Source organism: Typopeltis vanoorti, chromosome 13, assembly GCF_054136105.1.
Source record: "Typopeltis vanoorti isolate ZY-2024b chromosome 13, IOZ_Tvanoo_1.0, whole genome shotgun sequence".
NCBI lineage: Eukaryota > Metazoa > Arthropoda > Arachnida > Uropygi > Thelyphonidae > Typopeltis > Typopeltis vanoorti.
Genome location: NC_143561.1, coordinates 27,883,618 through 27,905,293, shown reverse-complemented (window position 1 = coordinate 27,905,293; position 21,676 = coordinate 27,883,618). Strand labels below are relative to the sequence as shown.

General features: G+C 36.8%; 1 protein-coding gene across 1 annotated transcript in view; it reads left to right on the top strand.

Moving 5' to 3' along the window:
- Positions 1-21,676, top strand: part of LOC150100011 (S-phase kinase-associated protein 2-like) — an 82,242-nt gene that overhangs the window by 25,743 nt on the left and 34,823 nt on the right. The window contains exons 2-3 of the mRNA XM_090402674.1: positions 1,710-1,881; positions 18,256-18,416. Of these exons, the coding sequence (XP_090258800.1) occupies positions 1,710-1,881; positions 18,256-18,416 (333 nt within the window). The remainder of the gene's footprint in view (positions 1-1,709; positions 1,882-18,255; positions 18,417-21,676) is intronic.

The window sequence follows — 21,676 nt, the reverse complement described above, 5'->3', positions numbered from 1 at the left end:
ATTAATTTACGGAATTAACAACGCATATAAAGTATATTAATTAAAGATAACTTTAATGAATCACTTCTATATTTCGGCAATGTCACATTGCCATCTTCAGGAGGGCACCATTAGGACTTTAGGAACAAAATTAGTTTCTTACTTTCTTCCTCATTTGCTTTGTTAGTTCCTTAGTGCACATACCATATCTTTATGTTCCTGAAGATGGCAATGTGACATTGCCGAAATATAGAAGTGATTCATTAAAGTTATCTTTAATTAATATACTTTATATGCGTTGTTAATTCCGTAAATTAATTACCAGCCATTGCTGTTTAGTTTGCACATAAATAATATAGGAAATAACCTGAAAGAAAATATTCAGTTGTTTGCTGATGATACAAAATTAGGTCGAGTAAGAGTTAATCAAAGCGATATGGAGAGCTTGCAGGATGATTTAAATAGGCTGTCAGTATAGGCAGAAGTTAATGTGTGTCAATTTAATGTCAAGAGATGTAAAGTTATGAATTTTTGGGTTAAATATATTACAAGCCATGCATCACATTGATGGCACTATACTCCAGACATAGATGAAGCTAGAAATTTAGGGGGTGGTGGTAGACAGAGTTAAAGTTTAGAAGGCATATTGCTAAAGTTGCTAAGGTAGCCCATAATATTACTTAGCTATTGAAGAACACATTAACAAGTAGAGATAAGGAAGTTATTCCTCTTTATAAGCTCTTGATACACCCACATCTGGATTACTGTACTTAAGTCTGGTCCCCTGGGTTTCTTGGGGATGAAGAGTGGAGAGGATTCAGAGGCAAATGACAAAGATGATGAGTGGCCAGTGGAATGTTCCCTATGAGGGTAGATGGAAGGTGCGTGGATTGCGGAAGTTGGTTGATAGGAGGAAAAGAGGGAATATGATAGAAACATTTAAGTCGCGTAAAGGATTTTATAAGATAGATGCAGTGGAAATATTTTAGTACTTGACTAGAGGGACTAGAACAAGAGCTTATCCCTGGAAGTTGAATAAAGGTGTGGTTAGTATGGGTGTGAGGACTAGATTTTTTTTGCTTGGAGAGTTGTGAATGAGTGGAATGGATTGCCATGGTCAGTTGTGAGTTCAAAGAGAGGTATGATAGATTGTGTGGATAGATTGGGTCTCCCACTATGAGTTTTCGGACTCCATGCATGTCCATATAATAACAATAATAATAATAATATCTCTGATTCATGATGGCTGAAATATTTGCTACAGTGGAATCCCACTCAAGATAGGACCATATCACTTAAGATATACAAATTATTTGGCCTCCAAATTTCTTCTCTACAATTAATTTGTATTAATATGATTTCCACTTAATATATATATATATATATTATCAACTGCATGACTCTTAAAAATATTTTAAGCAGGTTGCTTACTTATTTAAGTTTATGACTTATATAATGATTTTATTTTTTATGTATAGGGTAATGATTTCATTTTATTGTTAAACTACATTTGCGTAATTCTTTTTTTTTTTTTTTTAAATTCTGGTCAGTTCATCTTCAAACAGAACTTGGCTAAATATATTATGTACTGTTTTACTTGAAATAACAACAAATATTATTTTTTGTTGTTATTAACTATTCTTTAATAATTGCATTCATGAAATGTTGATGTGAAAAATGGATATTCTTAGCTAACTGTGAAATGTTTAATTTCATTCTTTATTTTGTAGTTCAGTTTGTACCCTGGCACGAAAAGTTCAGCATTCCCTTCATTATTTGCACTTGGATGGTGAACAATTAAGTGATGAAAGTTTTAGAAACTTAGTTAAATGTAATCATCTTACGTCACTATTAGTATCATTTGCAGAGTTGATAACTGATTGTAGCCTTAAGTATATCAAGGTAATATGCACTCTTTCTTAAAAATATAAAATCACATTTTTTCTTAGCTAAGTAAACTGCAATAACAAAATTAGGCATTAAAAAAAAATTTTTTTTAACAAAGAAATTCTCAATGTGATGTGTCATTGTTATATTATTTTATATCATACCATTGAATTTTGTTTTAATGTATAATGTCTCATGCTTATTCATATATCACTTATTTGCATAAAGAGTAAAACTTGCAACCTTATGTTTCTATTGCAGATTATTCCAGTTAATTGCATAATGCTTATTCGCATAATGTTTTTGCATATTCAAGCTGAATCAAATTTCAGAGCTTGATAAAAGTGTCACTTATCAAGAGCCTAGCCAGCATGCTATCACAAAATTAAATAGCAAAGTATGGAATATCACAATTGCAGTATCATAGATGGGTTTGCTTATACTGCAGTTACTTACTTAAATTATTTACATTTTTGTGTTTTTTCCTTTAAGAAATGGAATGATGAAAAATTTATTTATGATATAAATTTATTAATATATCATTACATAAACGAATGACTATGTACATGTCTACATGGATGATATTCATATAGCCGACACATGCATTTTAGTGCACGGCAACTCTCCACCTGCAGTCTTGTAAGTTCTTCCCAATAATCACATATTTTACTTACATGATACCTCCAAGCAGTCCAAAGACACTTTGAAAAAGTTGTTTTGACTGAAGTATTGCAGTCTGCTTTTTTTTGCATGGGAACCAATTTTTTTAATCAGTTGTTGATTGTTAATGTTAATTCATGGTAGCAAGTGATGTTGACAGTCCACACAAGTGAGTCTCTTAGTCACATTTGTATAGACCATGCCAAATCAGTTGCCTTAAATATATTAATAATAATAATTATCATCCACTGAAATTAAAGACCTTTGACTTTCATAACCATAATTTTAGGATAAGGGATGCTTAAATATATATGGGGGGGGGAGTAACATTTACATGTCATCTCTTACTTAATTTGCCTGGTTCCAGCATGAAAATGAATGTATGTATGTATGTATGGGGATGATCAGGATGTGATTGGGGTGGAGAGTTATATGAGACTTAGAAGATATGAGGCGAGTGGTGAGAAATGTAATAGACCAAAGCCACATGGTGTGATGGGGAAATCAAAACTAACAGCTGCTTCAGTAGGACTTGTTATAGACCTAAAATTAACTGCTGTGTTTATTGACAAATGCCAAAAATATCAGAAATAAGGGAGATGAAATTGTTTCACTAATTGAATTTAGTCCTACAAATATCATTGGATTAAGTGAAATGTAAGAGAATGTTAAGAGTGTCTTGGACAGAAAAACGAACAAACAGAAGTATCCTAGAAGAATTGCATATCCACACAAGACTGACAAATATAATTAACAAAAGAATTGTGCAATATTTTGGACACATATGCAGAAAGAAAGGCAACTGTCTGGAAAAAATAATCATCCAGGGTAAACTGTATGGAAAAAGAGGGAAAAGCCCCGATCAAATGGATTGAATAAATATCAAGAATCACCAGACTTAAACTAGAACAAACAATAATTTACAATTAAGACAGGGTACATGTGGAATTATCTGGCTGGTAAGTATGACAAGCTTAGGAGTTTGATTAGTTCAGTGCCATGGCATGTACAACTGCAAGGGCTACAAGTTGATAGTGCATGGGAGGCAGTTAAGAAGTGTTTGCATGAAGCAATGGCTGACTGTATACCTAGAGTCCGAATAATAAATCAAGTAGGGGTTAAATGGATGAATAACACCATTAAGCTTGAGCTGCAAAAAAAGAAACAACTATGGGGGGAATTTAAGGAGAAAGGTGACCGGCAGGCACATGAACGGTATAAAGCGCAGGCCAGAAGGTTAACGAGTGTGGTAAGAAAAGCAAAAAAAGGATTACAAAAGAACATTGGCCATGCAGGCTAAAGAGAATCCTAAACAGTTTTTTCGATATGTTGCAAGTAAAAGAAAAAATGTATATGTCAGAATGATTTTAAAGAATGCCGATGGTAGGGAGGTAACTGAATCAGTTGATATAGTTGAGTTACTGAGTGAGCACTTTGCAAGAATATATCATCCAGAAATGAATGAACCAATAGATTATACGGGAATTGTGGTGAATGAAGTGGAGGTGAGTAGTCTATTGCATAACCTCAATGTCAATATACATCTGTGGGATTGGATGCTATACCAGCTCGTGTAGTACGTGAAGCGGCAAAAGAATTATCAGTACCCTTGACCGTTTTGTTTAATTTGAGTCTCGGGTCTGGGTTAGTCCCGAGGGGGTGGAAAGAGGGGGAAAATAGTTCCACTGCATAAAGGAGGTTCCAAGACCGCTGTTGTAAATTACCGACCGATTAGCATATCAGGAATCATTGTCAAGGTCTTGGAGAAAGTAGTCAAGAAAAGAATACAGGATTGGATAGATGAAAATGGGATATTGTATGGGGAACAACATGGTTTTGTGAAGGGTAGATCATGCCTCAGTAATTTGCTCAAGTTTTATAACACAGTGACAGCTGAACTGGATAAGGGTAATGGGTTTACAGTGATTCTACTGGACCTTGCAAAGGCCTTTGACAGGATACTACATGGAACTCTAATCAGTAAACTTGGAGCAGATGGGGATGGATATAGGGTTGGTGAGATGGATAGGAGGGCGGTTGATGGAAAGATACCAGAGAGTGGTATTCAGGAGATGAGTCCAAAAGACTGCTTGTGACTAGTGGTGTGCCGCAGGGCTCTGTTCTTGGACCACTACTTTTCAATTTGATCATAAATGATATAGGAAAGGATCTGAGATGAAGTGTTCACTTGTTTGCTGATGATGCAAAGTTGGGTAGAGCAATTGTGAGTGCACAAAATGTCAAAATTTTACAGGATGATTTGGATTGTTTGGAGGACTGGGCTAGGGAAAATGGATGTCAATTTAATGTGGCAAAGTGTTAGGTTATGCATTTTGGGGTGAAAAGAATAGCAGCTGTATATCGCATTGGTGGAACCATACTCCAGGAGATTGATGAGGCCAGGGATTTGGGAGTGTTGTGGATAGGGAATTGAAGTTTAGGGGCACATTGCAAAAGTGGCTAAATCAGCCCATCAAATCACTTGGCTTCTGAAAAATACTTTAACAAGCGGAGACAAACAAGTTATCATTCCTCTGTATCGAGCCTTAATAAGACCCCATCTAGACTACTGTGCCCCAGATATGGTCACCAGGGTTTCTTCTTGATGGGGAGGAGGTGGAGAGGATCCAGAGACGAGTGACCAAGATGATAGCAGGTCTGTGGAATGAACCTTATGAGAACAGGTTGAAGATTTGTGGGTTGCAAAAATTTGTCGACAGGCGGAAAAGGGGTGATATGATTGAGACATTCAAATTACTGAAGGGTTTCTATAAGATTAATCCAGAAGATATTTTTGAGAATAGGACTGGTGGTGGGAGGACTAGGGGCCATACATGGAGCTGGGAAAGAATGTGGTTAGCAGGGGTGTTAGAGCTAGGTTTTTTACTTGGAGAGTGGTGAATGAGTGGAATAAGCTGCCAGAGTCTATTGTGGGTGCTACGACCGTGAATGAGTTCAAGGCAAGGTATGATAGATACTGTGTGAATGTCGAATAGTTGTTCTTGACATGACGTTAGGGCCTCCCTCGATGAGTCTGTGGACTCCTTGGAGTTGCCCGGAATAATAAATAATAATAAGAGAAACACAGGGGAGAAAAAATAGCGAAGCATCATCAGGACATTCAAGAGTCGTCAGGCATGAGGACATCTCAGAGATAAATGAAAGGATATCATCTTCCTTCAATGTAGTTGAAGGAAGATGATATCCTAACAGGGAATAGAAATGGAAGGATACAGTGTTTTATGTGACATTAGAAAGGACAAGAAGGGAGTAGGAGGGCTTGCTGATGGTAGCAGAGAAATCATGTCCATGTCAAGTACACATAAAAGTGTGAAATAGCACTGATGGTTTTGAGGCAGTATGGTGAAGGTTGACAAAAATAGATTTTTAGTTGAATGTTGCCGGTAGACCAAGGGATATGGAGAGGGAGAGAGCTGATAAAGAAATGTATAAGCAATTTGGGTTAGTGAATAAGATGGGATTATTATGAGTGATTTTAATTATGGCAGTATAGATTGAAATGAAGGGATAGCATTTGGGAATAAGGAACATCAATTTCTCGAGTTCTTGAGAGACAACTGTCTTAGGCAGTATGTAAAAAGATGATATTGAGGATAAAGAGTTTTGGATCTGATCATTTCATCAGAGGATGTAATTGTGAGTAACGTTTTGCACTTCCCTCTAATGTGTGAGAGTAATCATGAATTGATCACTTGGGTTGTGGCTAGCCATATGAAAACTACTTCTGTAGGGAAAGGATATATGTCAAAGTACAAGGCTGGTCATTATACCAACCTTATTAGACAGCTTGGAGCTATTTCATGGAATGAAGAGTTGAGCAGAAAAGAAATGCTCCTTTGGAAGTGACAAAGAAATACTTAACAGCGTCAATGCATTAAGCATCAAATGCATTCACAACCCCTAAAAGCAAACTATTCCACTCACTGTCTGTGAGAGAAACACCTAGCTCCAACCCCTTTCTTGACTGCAAAGAAACTTAACTTTCATGGATGCCTCCCCCCCTCCCCGTGTTCTCTTCCCACCTTCCTTATAATGAAAAATTTCATCAGACTATAACACCAATTCAGAAGTTTATTGACCTCTGTCATATCATCCCTCTTTCTCCTGTTAAGAGTCTGTAATCCACATACTTGCAATCTGTCCTCATAATCTAAATCCCATAATCCAGATATAATTTTTGTAATTATTCTTTGCACCTTTCCACAGCTTCTTTATCTCCTTGGAACCTGGGAGACCAAATCTGTGCACCATAATCCAGGTATGATCTTATCAAAAGAGACGAAATTACTTCCTTATCCTTACGTCAAGGTTCACTTCGCCATCACAATTATCCTCTGACTTGTATTTGCAGCTTTTGCTGTGAACTGCAAATTACTATCATCCATTATGCCAAGATCCCTATCCTTATCAGTTTCTTGTAGCATAACCCTGCTAATATAATATACTGCTGGAAATCTCATCATGCCATAACTTTACACTAACTTTCATTAAACTGATAGCCATTTTTGTTTGCCCAAATTTCCAGCCTATTCAAATCATTTTGTAAGTGCTAGATATCAGTAGCATCCATGATTGCCCTGTTTATCTTCACATTGTCAGCATCTCCTGTTAGACCTCTTCCTAAATTCATTAATGTATAGATTGAACAACAGTGGCTCAAGGACTGAACTGTGATGTACACCACTGGTCACCTTAAATCTAGCAGATTCGCATCCACCATATACATGTGATGATGATGAATATGTTTAAGTTAATTTCATTTTGGACTGTGTATTACTTTTAATGTTTTGAATTTTTGAAACATAGTGGGTTTCCACAAATTTGCTTTTGTTAAGCATTTATTGAAAAGAATGAGATAAAATAGTCATAGCAGATATTGTTAATGACAGTTGGAGGTGTAAAGTTTTTATTTGAGGGTGAACAGTTCAGCAAAATTATGATTATTAACAGACCTCCATGGAGTCAAGAGACTCATCATGGGAGGTCCCACACTCACATGCACAGGTCAGCATACCTTGACTTAAATGAATTCGCTGTCCCTGAACTCGCCATACTCTCCAGCAAAGCATTTCAATCACCCACCACTCTCTATGCAAAACATCTACTCCTCATCCTCTTGTTCACACCTACCTTATACAGCTTCCAGGTATGGCCTCTCATTCTCCCTCATCTCTAGATATTCTATGAAAAATTTCATCCACATTAATCTGGTAATTACCCCTTACCAACTTATGTCTTGATCATGTCTTCTCTCTTCCATCTATCTACTAGGATCTGTAATTTGCATTTTCTCAATCTGTCCTAATATTCCAAATACCAGAAACAAACAATCAATTTTCTCTGAACCCTCTCCAACATCTTATCATCCTTATGAAAACCTTGCAACGAAATCTATGCACAGTGATCCATATGCAGCCTGATCAAAGCTTTGTACAGTGGAATTAAAATATCCCTTCTTCTATATGTCAGTGTTATCCTCATCATTTCCATAATCTGCTGTGTTGTCTTCACAATTTTAGCAAAATGTCCACGAAATTTCAAGTTCCTGTTCACCATCACCCGTAGATCTTTCATCTCCTCCACCTTCTCTAAAATATCCCCACCAATCCTATCTCTGCATCCCATATTTACTTCCCAAATTTTAAAACCTTACACTTTGCTACATTAAACTGACATCCCACATACACTCATCCATTCAGACAGTCTATTCAGGTCGTCTTGCAAAACTACATATGCTCTACTTCTCATAATGCTCCCCAACTTTGCATCATCTGCAAACAATTGGAAAAAACGGGTGTAGCAGAATTGATACTGTCACCTTATCTTTTTAATATTTATAGTGAACATACACTGATATCCAAAAGCTAAGAACAAATACATTGTTACCTGCATATGAAAAAATTTTCATGACTACTGCCAAATGCAGACATAAATTTATTGCCAGTATACTAATAAATCATGTACAATGTGGTTAGTAGTTGGAGAGGGATCAATCGTTCGATACTGTTGGCACCTTCTCCCTCGATGAGTCTTTGGACTCCCTGGAGGTGATATAATAATGCTGTGGTGTGATATTATCATCCATGAAAATCAATTCTCCACGGTTCAGACAAACATGATGTTGAAGAACTTCATTGCAATATTGTTTACCAGTCGTAATCCTTTTTTTTCCCTAGTACTTGAGCTAGTGCATCCATTAAGCATAATGCCTCCCCACACTATGTCCCCAGCATCTCTTATCTATCCCTTTTAAGAACATTTTCGTGATGGTAAACAGTATCACTTTCACGGCAGATCAAGTGTCGTCTAGAATTGGAGGAAACACTAAAATGTCTCTCACCTGTAAAGAGTACATTAGACTATTGATGTCTTGTTCAATATTTATTATTATTACGGGCAACTCCAAGGAGTCCTTAGACTCATCGAGGGAGGCCCTAACATCATGTCAAAAACAACTATTCAGCATTCACACAGTATCTATCATACCTCGCCTTGAACTCATTCACAGTCGTGGCACCCACAACAGACTCGGGCAGCTTATTCCACATATTCATCACTCTCCAAGTAAAAAACCTAGCTCTAACACCCTTGCTAACCACACTCTTGCCCAGTTTCCATGGATGGCCCCTAGTCCTCCCACCACCAATCCTGCAGTCAAAAATATCCTCTGAATTAATCTTATAGAAACCCTTCAGTAATTTAAATGTCTCAATCATATCACCCCTTTTCTGCCTATCAACCAATTTCTGCAACCCACAAATCTTCAACCTGTTCTCATAAGGTTCATTCCATAGACCTGCTATCATCTTAGTCACTTGCCTCTGGATCCTCTCCACTTCCTCCCCATCAAGAAGAAACCCTGGCACCCAAATCTAGACATAGTAGTCAAGATGGGATTTTATCAAGCCTCGATACAGAGGAACAATAATTTGCTTGTCTCTGCTCGTGAAAGTATTCTTCAGTAACCAAGTGATTCGATGAGCTGATTTAGCCACTTTTGCGATGTGGCCTCTAAACATCTACTCCCAAATCCCTGGCTTCGTCAATCTCCTGCAGTATAGTTCCACCAATGCGGTATACTGCTGCTAATCTTTTCACCCCAAAATGCATAACTTTACATTTTGCCACATTAAATTAACATCCATTCTCCTTAGCCCAGTCCTCCAAACTAATCAAATCATCCAGCAAAATTTAGACATCATATGCATTCACTATTGCTCTACCCAACTTTGCATCATCAGCTAACAAATAAACACTTTCTCTCAGATCCTTTCCTATATCGTTAATAGACAAATTAAATAGTAGTGGTCCAAGAATAAAACTTTGCGGCACACCACTAGTCACAGGCCGTCTTTTGGACTCTACTCGCTGATATCTCTCCATCAACCACCCTCATATCCATCTCACCAACCCTATATCCATCCCCATATGCTGCAGTTTGCTGATTAGAATTCCATGTGGTATCCTATCAAAGGCCTTAGCAAGGTCCAGCAGAATCACTGTAAACCCATTAACCTTATCCAGTTCAGCCGTCACTGTGTTATAAAACGTGAGCAAGTTACTGAGGCATGATCTACCCTTCACAAAAACCATGCTGTCTCCCATCCCAATTTCATCTATCCATTCCTGTATTTTCCTTTTGACTACTTTCTCCAAGACCTTGACAACGACTCCTGATATGTGGTCGGTCGGTAATTTTTAACAGCAGTCTTGGAACCTCCTTTATGCACTGGAACTATTTTCCCCTCTTTCCACTCCCACTCAGGATTAACCCAGACTTGAAACTCAAATTAAACAAAATGGTCAAGGGCACTGACAATTCTTTAGCCGCTTCACTTACAACACAAGCTGGTATACCATCCAATCCCACAGATGTATTCACATTAAGGTTTTGTAATAGACTATTCACACTTCACACCTCCACTTCATTCACCACAATTCCTGCAATATCACCATCTGGATGATATACTCTTGCAAAGTGCTTGCTCAGTAATTCCACTATATCAACTGATTCAGTTACCGCCCTACCATCGGCATTCTTTAAAATCATTCTGCCATGAACGTTTTTTCTTTTACTTGCAACATATTGAAAAAACTGTTTGGGATTCTCTTTAGCTTGCATGGCTAATTTCCTTTCATAATCCGCTTTTGCTTTTCTTACCACACTCGTTACCCTTCTGGCCTGTGCTTTATACCGTTCATGTGCCTGCCGGTCACCTTTCTCCTTAAATTCCTTCCATAGTTGTTTCTTTTTTTGCAGCTCAAGCTTAATGGTGTTATTCATCCATTTAACCCTTACTTGATTATTAGTCGGACTCTAAGTATACAGTCAGCCATTGCCTCCTGCAAACACTCCTTAACCACCTCACATGCACTATCAACATCCAGCCCTTGCAGCTTTACATGCCATGGCACTGAACCAAGCAATCTCCTAAGCTTGTCATACTTACCAGCCTGGTAATTCCACCACCCTGTCTTAATTGAAAATTCCACACATTTAGCCACCTCCCAGGTCAAGACTCTATGATCACTCTCACCAATTGGTGGCAATGTGGCCATATTCATTACAGTCAAATCCGCAGATGCAATTACTCGGTCAAGCACTCTCAAACCCCTAGTTGTTTTCCATTACATGCTGTCGCAGATAGTTATCCCTTAATAATCGCATAAAATCCAATTCCTTCCTCCCATGTGTCCTCTCCTCCTTCCAATCAATGTTGCCATAGTTGAAATCGCCCATAATAATTACCCTCCTTCCACTCATTTCTTCTATTTGCTTATGCATATTCTATCACCACCATCTATTCCATCACCTGGTCTATAGCAGCATCCAACTGTATATTTTGTTCTGCTATTCTCAATCTCATACCAAATAGCCTCAAATGTGCTCTTTTCTCTATCCTGCAGTTCAACTTCTATTCTCCTTGGCTGCAGTTCATCAGCTATCATCATTAACACTTTCTTTCTTTCACTACGCCACTTCCTATGCATGGTCCGCGTGTTACTTAGATGCGACTACTTTTTAGTACCACTCCCAACCAACCCGTCACCTAGTCTGCCACTGTGGGGGGGGAGATATATTTTTGGCTGTAGAAGCGAATGTTCATGGGGCAGTTTGCCTACTTGTGGAATGAAAAACACCAGATAAACTGGCAGAAAAAAACCCTACTGCCCGTGCCCAACACCAACTAACTTGGCTATGCCTGAGGAAGATCCTCAAGTTCCCCATTTCTTCGATGGGAATCGAACCTAGGACACTCCTTCCCCCAAGCATATGGTTGCGAAGCGCAAAGCCACTGATCTAAATGCGCGAACTATCATCATTAACACTCCTCCCCCATTTTATTTTCTCTGTCCCTCCTGAACATACTATACCCCCTCACGTTCTATCCCACTAGCTATATCATCTTCTGTCAGCCATGTTTCACTAATGCCAATAACCTGTGGCCAGGAAGAGCCAAGGCCAATGATTCTTCCTTCTTGTTCCTAATACTCCTGGCATTAGTATAAGCCCGTTAGTCCCACCCCTATCGTGATGCCTTTTACTAACTATCTCATTCTGATTTGTTGTCCTTCGTACTAGCTTGAGCATATTATAGATATTCATACACTCAACTGCCTCCCTGAAGTCTGCATATTCCCCCCCCCCCTTAATGACTCTAGTTTCCCTGATTCTGCATATCCAGTCATGTGGATGTGCAGAATCAGGGAAACTTCATTCAACAACACTTTTTCCATTCTGATTTGTTGTCCTTTGTACTAGCTCAAGCATATTATAGATATTCATACACTCAACTGCCTCTCTGAAGTCTGCATATCACCCCCCCTCTTAATAACTCTAGTTTCCCTGATTCTGTACATCCAGTCATGTGGATGTGCAGAATCAGGGAAACTTCATTCAACAACACTTTTTCCAGTCTCCGCACATCAAATCCATTGAGATGCAAATCATCCATCGTATATAAATTCTTTCGCCCATCAAATTCACTCCACGCATCCATAAACTTCACACCACTCCTCCTACATAACTTGTGCATAGTCATTTGCAATTATGACCCTCCTTCTCAACTCTTCTCTGTCATACCACGGCAACAGACTCACTATCTTAACTCTCTCACTCTTTTCTTTTGCTACCTCTAGTAATTCCTTCACGTCCTCTCTCATAGCAATTTTTTCTCCTTTTAAATCATTCGTTCCTGCCACTACAATCATTTCTTTCACCCTCTGCTTTTGCGCTCTAATAGACTCACTCACATCCTTAATTTTCGCACTATATCCCCAGCATCTTATCTATCCCTTTCAAGAACATTCTCGTGATGGTAAGCAGTATCACTTTCATGGCAGATCAAGTGTCGTCTAGAATTGGAGGAAAGACTAAAATGTCTCTCACCTGTAAAGAGTACATTAGACTATTGATGTCTTGTCCAATATTTATGACTACAGCACCACTGAAAATGTGCTCTACAATGAGCTATAGATAATGAGATGCAGGCTTACAGGCCTTTGAGTGTATAAGCCTACTTATTGCAGGTGTCTCGCCAAAGTTTAAGCTATCCATGTGCTTAAATGGAGCCGACTTGAAAGCTGACCTACCGTAGTGCATCGATTACATTTTGCTGTTATAAGTAAAAATCTGTTTTCATGCTCAATGATAGAGTGACGGCAATCTCTTATCAAACATCTGGAACACATTCTATTGGTTTTAAATGCTGCCCAGAGTTGAATACAGTGCTGTGCGAGATTTCAAACTCTCTGGTAATATAAGTAATTCTCTCCACATGAAATCATCTAGATGATGTCTATAAGAAATTACAAGACTTTCAAGTTTGCAACTATATTCCTTCATGAAAAGAGCTTTCTTCAAACACAATTCACTTAGCCCAGCCTTTTGTCTTGTTGAGTGCTACCACTTGTCCACTTTGTGCACGATTTGTAAATTTGAATGTTTACCTACTTTCTACTTAAAATCGTCAGTTATACAAATTGCCACAAGCTGATTCATCTGAATTTACAGTTGTAATATTCAAAAATAATGTTCTATGAAAACTCTATATAGCTTAAAATTACCAAAGCACTTTACATAGATTTTTACATAGGTCAAGTCCCATGAGAACTGTAAATAACCTTGTTTGTTTCTATGTTTTTTATGCTAGATATTTTTGTAACCCTATGGGAAGTGACTGTATTTACTGTTTTAATGTCAAAGGCAATGCTTTGCCACCGGAACTTTGTATAATAGCTCTATATGAGAGCGCAAGAAAGTTGTTTCCAGTTATGTGTATGAGAAAGTTGTTTGTGAGCTCTGCACATAATACCTTTTTAAAGTTAGTATCTAAGAGTGCCACTAGGTTCAGACAAGTTTCTGCTGACTGGCAAGATAAAAAAAGGGGGGGGGGAGTGCTCGGAGGAGAACAAAGAGCAAGTTGAACTTAAAAGAAGATGAAAGAGTCATGCCAAATTCTTCGGGGTTTACAACCCTTAGTGCAAGGTCCGGAGAACAGGAAAATAAAAGGGATTGAGACGAGCACAAGGGGCTTCCAGTCGTCAGTTGAGGAGAGGCAGTCGGAACCAGAGCAGTGGCAGCAGAGAAAGAGGAGAGGCAAGGCCCCAGTTAGTTGTTTGCAACAGGACAGTCCAGGTCCAGTTGCCGACAGAGGAGAGCCGAGATCCAGTTGCAAAGAGAGCAAGGCAAAGCGCTGTTACCGAAGAGAGCCAGTCAGCGGCAGTTACAGTCATCGGTGGTTGGCAGTTAGAGACAAAAGTTCCTGAAGCAGGATGTATGCTGAAACCTCTTGCATGTGCTATTCAAGTACCGCAGATTGCAGTCCAAAATCCGACGTGCTGTTGCTGAAGCAAGACACTCCCGAAAGAAGCCTAAAACTCCAGATGAAAGAAATGCCGGAAAGACTTTAGTGTAAGACTCTTGACTGAATGTGCGACACAGCCTCTGTAAGTTCCATCCTTTTTGTACATGTTCTCTTATAATCTAGGAGATATGTTATATATGGACTGTTAAGAATTAGTTTAGTAGTTATAAGAAGTGTCCATAAGAGAGTCAATTGGCATGTAGAAGTTGATATCAAATTTGTAAAAATAACTTAGCAGAGAGTTAGCTAACCTCTTTGCGAGTAAACTAGAAGTTTAATAAGTTGAATTGGTAAGCTGAGAGTAAATAAGTTTTTGAGTTAAAGAGATTATTTAGTATTGAAGTAAAAGGGTTCTAATTTTATGCTAAAGATTTTTTTAGATGGGTAGAGAAAGCAATCTCCCTGTCGTTTGATTCATGTATATTTCATATTAATGTAAATGTGTTTTAATTATTTGTTACAAGAGTGCTGCCTGATCCTTTATCTTACAATGCACTGTTTCTAAAAATAATCGGACTTGTGAGCAGGAAACAACTAAGGCATTAAAAATGCAGTTTAATTACTTAAGTACCACGACTGTTTATGTAAACTTTGTTGAAGGAATTTATGCTAGTGAGAGAGAGAGATCTACTGGACGTTTTATTGAGCCTTATGCCGAATATTGACATATTGGATGGGGCAGTCTTACAAATAAATTTTCCAGTGTTCATAGGCATATGACTAATAAATACGGAAGATGGATAAACATAGTACGCAGTAGAATAAATAAGGAAGGTTACGAGAAAAAAAGCACATACTGCTAATTAGTAATAGAGAATAAAAGAAGATATTACAGTAACGAAGAAGACAGCTATCGTTACAGTTCGTTCTTAGGTTTTGAACACTAGTGTATTATGAGAATGGCTAACTTAAACAAAGATCCAGCTGGAATTAAGATTGATGGCAGAAAAATAAATAATTTAAGATATTCAGATGATAAACCCTCATAGCAGAAACTAAGTATGATCTGGAGGTATTGATTCAATTTGTTAAGATGGAAAGTAACAGAACCAGGCTTAATTTAAGCATCAGCAAATCAAAAGTGATGGCTTCTGGCAATTTAAATTAAAGCTTGAACAAAGTTGCAGAATTACTAATATTGCCAGAGAGTGGAATCTCACATACCATTATATCCAGTTTCTGGGCAGCATTTCAATGCAACGGAATATGTTCCAGACATTTGCTAAGAGATCGCACTCACTCTACCAGGGAGCATGAAGAAAACGTAATAGACGCAGCATGGCAGGTCAGCTTGAAAGTCGGCTCCATTCAAGTACAGGTACATGGATATCTCGACAAACTTTGGCAAGATGTCTGCAAAAAGTAGGCCTGTACACCCAAAGGCCTGTAGTCTGTCTGCATATCCACAGCTGATCATCTACCAAATTTTCTTTGTTGTTGTATCCATAAATATTGGATGAGATACCAATAGTCTACTCTTTAAAGATGAGAGACATTTTAGTCTTTCCTCCGATTCTAGACAACCATTGATCTGGCATGAAAGTGGTACTGCTTACCATCGTGAGAATGTTCTTGAAAGGAATAGATATGATGGTATGGGGGAGGTATTATGCTTAATAGACGTGCTGGGCTACAAATACTGGAAAAAGGGACTGTGACTGGTGAACGATATTGCAACGAAGTTCCTGAACGTCATGTTCGATTGTTCTGTGGTGCTGTACGCAAAGAATGCACTTTCATGGGTGACAATGCGACACCACATTGAACATCAGTAGTGGAAATACTTCTGGAGACTAAGGATAGCAATCAAATAGTCAGCATGCTCCCCAGATCTCAACCCCCCCCCATAGAACATGTTTGGGACTCAATAGGGAGACACATTGCTACTTGAAATTTCCCTCCAGAAAATAAACAAGGCCTTATTGCTCTGAAGAAGAAGTGGGCCAGTTTGCCTTAAGAACTCCTGAATCACTTGGTGCTAAGCATGGTATGACATGGAACGTCACAGTTCAGGGTTGACATGTTCCATATTGAAATGTTTCAGTTTTCTACAGTGCTAACGTTTTCTGTTAACACTGTAGAATAATTCCTTAATTATGTGCTTAAGAAATTTGTAACTTTTGCAAAAAGACTTTTTTGTAAAACTGTTTGTAGAAATTTGTAACTTTTGCATAAATTAAATTGCAATATGCGATTTAATTTATGCTCCATTTATCCCCCTTGGCACCTACAGTGCTTCCCATATTACAAATTCTGTATATTAATTTACTTCACTTTATCTCTATAAAGTGAAGTAAATCACTATCAAATGGTTCTCCTTGAATTCTGATGACTCAAATTTTGAAGACTTGAAAGGGGGGTTACCTCCCCCTGGCAGCCACGGCGCCCAACCCCCTGAGTTCCGGACCGGTAGGCCGGTTCTCCTTGAATTCTGATGACTCAAATTTTGAAGACTCGACAGGTTCAAAATGTTTCAAAAAACATGACATACAGGCATGACATAAAAAGGCTTATCATTTTATATATTTAGGGTAGATAAATTTATTTTCTTTATTGGTTGATTAAAATGTTTCAAATTCGTATCCCTGATGGTTTACTGACTTCAAAATCAGTATGTTGTGTTTTAGGATTACAACATTATGGTAAACAAGTTTGATAACTTAACATTTAAGTCTGCTCTCCTTTCGTTATACCACCACCACTTCTCCACATAGCAGTTCCAATAATACTGTGTACAGTTGCATTTAAATGTGAACAAATATATATGTATATTTTTACATTATCACATATATAACGAAATTTAAACATTATTTATGAAATTTTCACTTGCTATATATAATACTGTAAAAAACAAATATAATAAGTACAATGATTATGTGAAGTTTTTACAGCATGTACTTTGAGTTTAATGTAGTTTTGATTTTAAACCATTTTCTTCCATGGAAAGTACAGTGGAAGATAGACCTCTGAATGCAAAGGTGTGTGTGCACGCGCCATCCATAAAAGACATGACTAACTATTGCTTGATCATCTTGAGCAAAAATAATGGCATCCTCCAGAGAAATTACTGATTGAGAATGTATTAGACAAGTGCATTGCCTGATATTTTTAAATATTACAAAAAAAAGGGGGGGGGGTTGTTTTCTATGGCTGTAATTTCACCATACATAACAAAGAAGATATCTGGATTATTATTATTATTATTAGACTCATCAAGGGAGGGCTCCTTCTCTACAACTCTGTCTCCACCACTCAATCCACCAATTGACTGAGACTACACCAACAACATCTACTGCCGACCACCACTAGTATTTCCAAAGACAATCGCAAATTCCATGCCCACGCTGGGATTCGAACCTGCAGCCTTTTGGTTTGAGAGCAGATATGCTAATCACTCAGCCAACCAGGCTGGCAAGATGTGATAAGAATTTCCTGCATATCCCTCTTTTTCAGTTTTAGGCAAAATTAGCAGAGCACCTGTCTTCCTTCTAGAAATGCAGGATTTCCCAGTGTGCATGAAACAGCATGAGAATACGTATGCATAATTTTCAGATATAACATGTAAAATATGCCGGTAACCACCCAGAAAGCAGCCGAATATACAAACAATGGATTTTACTTACCAGCAGTCTTATCAACAGATGGTTATATTGGAAGTGAGGTGGATGAATTTTGTGATTCTCAAATCTAACTTATAGGAATTGTTCCCCTAGTTTGTTATTCATAAAATGTTAATTTTGTTCATCCCTAATTATTTATACAAAAATACATATTTACGTGTGTGCGTGTGTGTGTGTGTTCATGCAAACATGAATACATTTATTTCTATTATTTTATTTAGACTTTGGAATCTCTAAATTATTTGAAGTTACGAAGGGCACCACAGCTCTCCACAAAAGCATTAACAGAATTCTTTGCAGGAAAGCAGATGCAACATTTAACACATCTTGAAATGGACAGTCTGCTTTTGGATGATAAAGGAATAGAAAATATGACTAAATGGTAAGTTAAAAACTAAATGGGTGAGTGAAAAAAAAATTAACAAAAAACATGTTCATGCAGGACAGTTGTTTTTTTTTTTCTTCCAAATAAATGATTTAGTGTTGTTAGAACAGTCAATCCACCAAATAGAACATTAACTTCAGCAGTCAGTTATTTTAGAAGTATGAATGATACATCAATCAGTACCTCTCAAGTATTGCTACATTTCTTCCATTTAAATGGGAAAAAAAAAATTAGTAAAAAGAAATTGCTACTTTAAATCATTTCTTCCATTTTTTTTAATGTAAATTGTATTCATAAGTTTAAAAATTTTAGTATCGTGGGTGAAGTAAGGGCTAGAAAATCTGGAAGCCCTCTGAAGAACAAATGTGGAACTTTCTAAAGCCACTTCAAGTCTCCACTGAGCAGGGCTGGTGGTTTCAAACCCAGAAATGAAAGCTATCTATCCCTAATGACATCCGCAAACATCAAGCTTATAATGGAATTCAACCCCTAGCCTGTTGATAAGCATATGCTATCTGCTTGGCCAACTAAGCCAGCAACTATACTAATTCATATATTATTATTTGGGTATCTCCATAGTTTTCATAATGGGAAAAGCCTACTCTAGCTTGTACACTATCTGTCATGTTCCTTTTTAAATTCATCTTTTCAATCTGAGTTTCCAGAGATTATCCCTTGTTCCTTTTTATCCTGCCATGTATTAAAAAATTTCTTCTATTTATCCTCTCAAATCTCTACACCAATTTGGATCTTTCTATCATATTTCCTTATTGACAAAACTGCAATCCCCAGTTTCATTTTTCCACATGGTCGAAGTTTCATAGTCTTAAGATCATCTCAGTTATGAGGTGACAACATATTGTATAAATTGTGATGGACAGCCTTAAATGTGTTTAATGTGACTCATACATATGAATAATTTACTGTGTTTTAAAATAATCTGATAATGTAATAGTATTCATAAATACATTTTTTTTTCTCTACATAAAGAAAATAGATATTGTTAATTTTTAAAATAAAATGTTTGCATAAAGAACAAAATCTTCTTCTCAAGGATTAGACATTTGCCTTGCCTATTCCAGTTCACTGGTCTTTCCATCTTACAGCCAGTTTTCCTCCCTCCCCCCCCCCCCTCTCTCTCTCTCTCTCTCTCTCTCTCTCTCTCTCTCTCTCTATATATATATATATATATATATATATATATATATATATATATATATATATATATATATATGGTCCATATTTATCCACTTCTTTTGGTAGCTGATATCTTTCTATCCTAAATAGATGCTTTTCCATTTCTCTGTATATTCCTTGATCTTTTTATTTACGTTGTAAATGTCTAGTTCTCTTCTGATGACTTAATTTTTTTATATGGTCCAATTTTGTGCATCCTTTAATTGCTCTTAAAAATCTAATTTCTTCAGTTTGTATTTTACTTACATTTTTTTAACAGGCCACATGTAATTGAGTGGGAATGGCCATTACTTTATAAAATTTTAGTTGAATGTCTTATCTTGTTTTTTATTTAGTGTCCTTTTAAACGTTCCACGGTATTTTCTATGACTATTTTTAATTGAACACTATCTCCACCTTTAAATGCCATTACTTTTCTAAAATTTGTAAATTGCATCATTGACTTATTTTGTTTAATGCATAAACTGATTTTTGAAGGTCATCTTCATTGACTTGTAATGCAATCTAATCATCTGCATACAGCATTATATTGATAACAGTTCTTCTGGTTAACCAGATACCTTGTTTTATTGTTGTTTTCTATATTTTAATAATCTGATCAATAAAGTTGGAGATAAGCTACATCACTGTCTAACACTTTGATCGATGTCAGTCTCTTCTGTTCTTTTATTATCTAATTATAACTGTACTTTTGTATCTTTATATAAACTTTGTATAGCTTGTACCAATTGTAATGGATATCCTTGTTTTTCATTATATTCCATAACTTTTCTGTGTATTTTATCAAAAGCTTTCTCATAATCTATAAAGGCCAGATGAGTTTGTAAATTAAATTCTTGTATTTTTTTCGACGATTTGTTTTATCTTATAAATATTGTCTATACGTAATCTTCCATGTCTGAAACCATTTTGTTCTTCTGGGAGCAGATTGTTTACAATATTTCTTAGTCTTTTATTCAGAATTTCACTGTAAATTTAAATTTTGTAACCTCTATTTAATGGACTGATTCCTCTGTAATTTCCACAATCACCCTGTTTACATTCTTAAATATAGATATAACCTTTAGCTTTTGACCAATCTGACAGAATCTTGCATTTCATCCAGTAGTTATTTATTAATTTTGAGAATCTTTGATGTAAAGATTCTCCACCATATTTCCAAAACTGTGTACTTTATGCCATCTAATTCAGTTGATTTTCTATTTTTTGATAACTTTATTCCTTCTTTTAATTCTTCTAATATAATGGTTTCATAAATATGAGACATTTTCTTTGGATTTTATTGGACCATGATTTTTTATATATATATATATATATATATATATATATATATATATATATACAATCGTCAACCAGCTTAGGTCTATCTGGCTTCTTCAGGACGAGAATGGTTATATTAACATTAAATGCTAGAACAGAGGAATGCAGTAACAACCTTAAAATCAGTTTAAAAAAATTGAAAAGGATGCATGACATTAAGAGCATAAAGAGTGGAGAATTAATCATTATTAGTAGATCGCGTTTTATAGTTTTTTGCGTAATTCAGTTCTGCTAAACATAGTGAATTTATTAAGCTTTTCCAAATGTCTTTTAACATCATGCCTTGATTTCTATGAGATTGTCTCCTGTACGGAGTACCACTGCACCTTCTTTAAAGTTTCTACATTTAAAATCTTCTATGTATGGCATGGAGCTGTTGTCCCAATCAATGGAATGGTTCGAAATTTGAGAAACGATGTGCTAATCCTGAGGTGTCTGTTCTGTTGTTGTTGACATCTCTGATATGTTCTTTTTTTTTCGGATTTCTGGGCTTCGTGATGTTTGACCTATATAGTTCAGTCCACAGGAACATGGGATGTTGTATGCTCCTGCGTATTTGTAGAAAGTGATGATGTCCTTAGGAGATCTTAACATGTGCAGTGTAGTTAAAATAGGTTTAAAGGCAACCCTGATGTTGAAAGAATTCATGATTTTTGCTATTTTGTTGGAGACTGAGCCTGCATAAGGTATGACGATGGACGATGTGTACTGTATCACTTGAGGTTGTTGCTGTGGGCTGT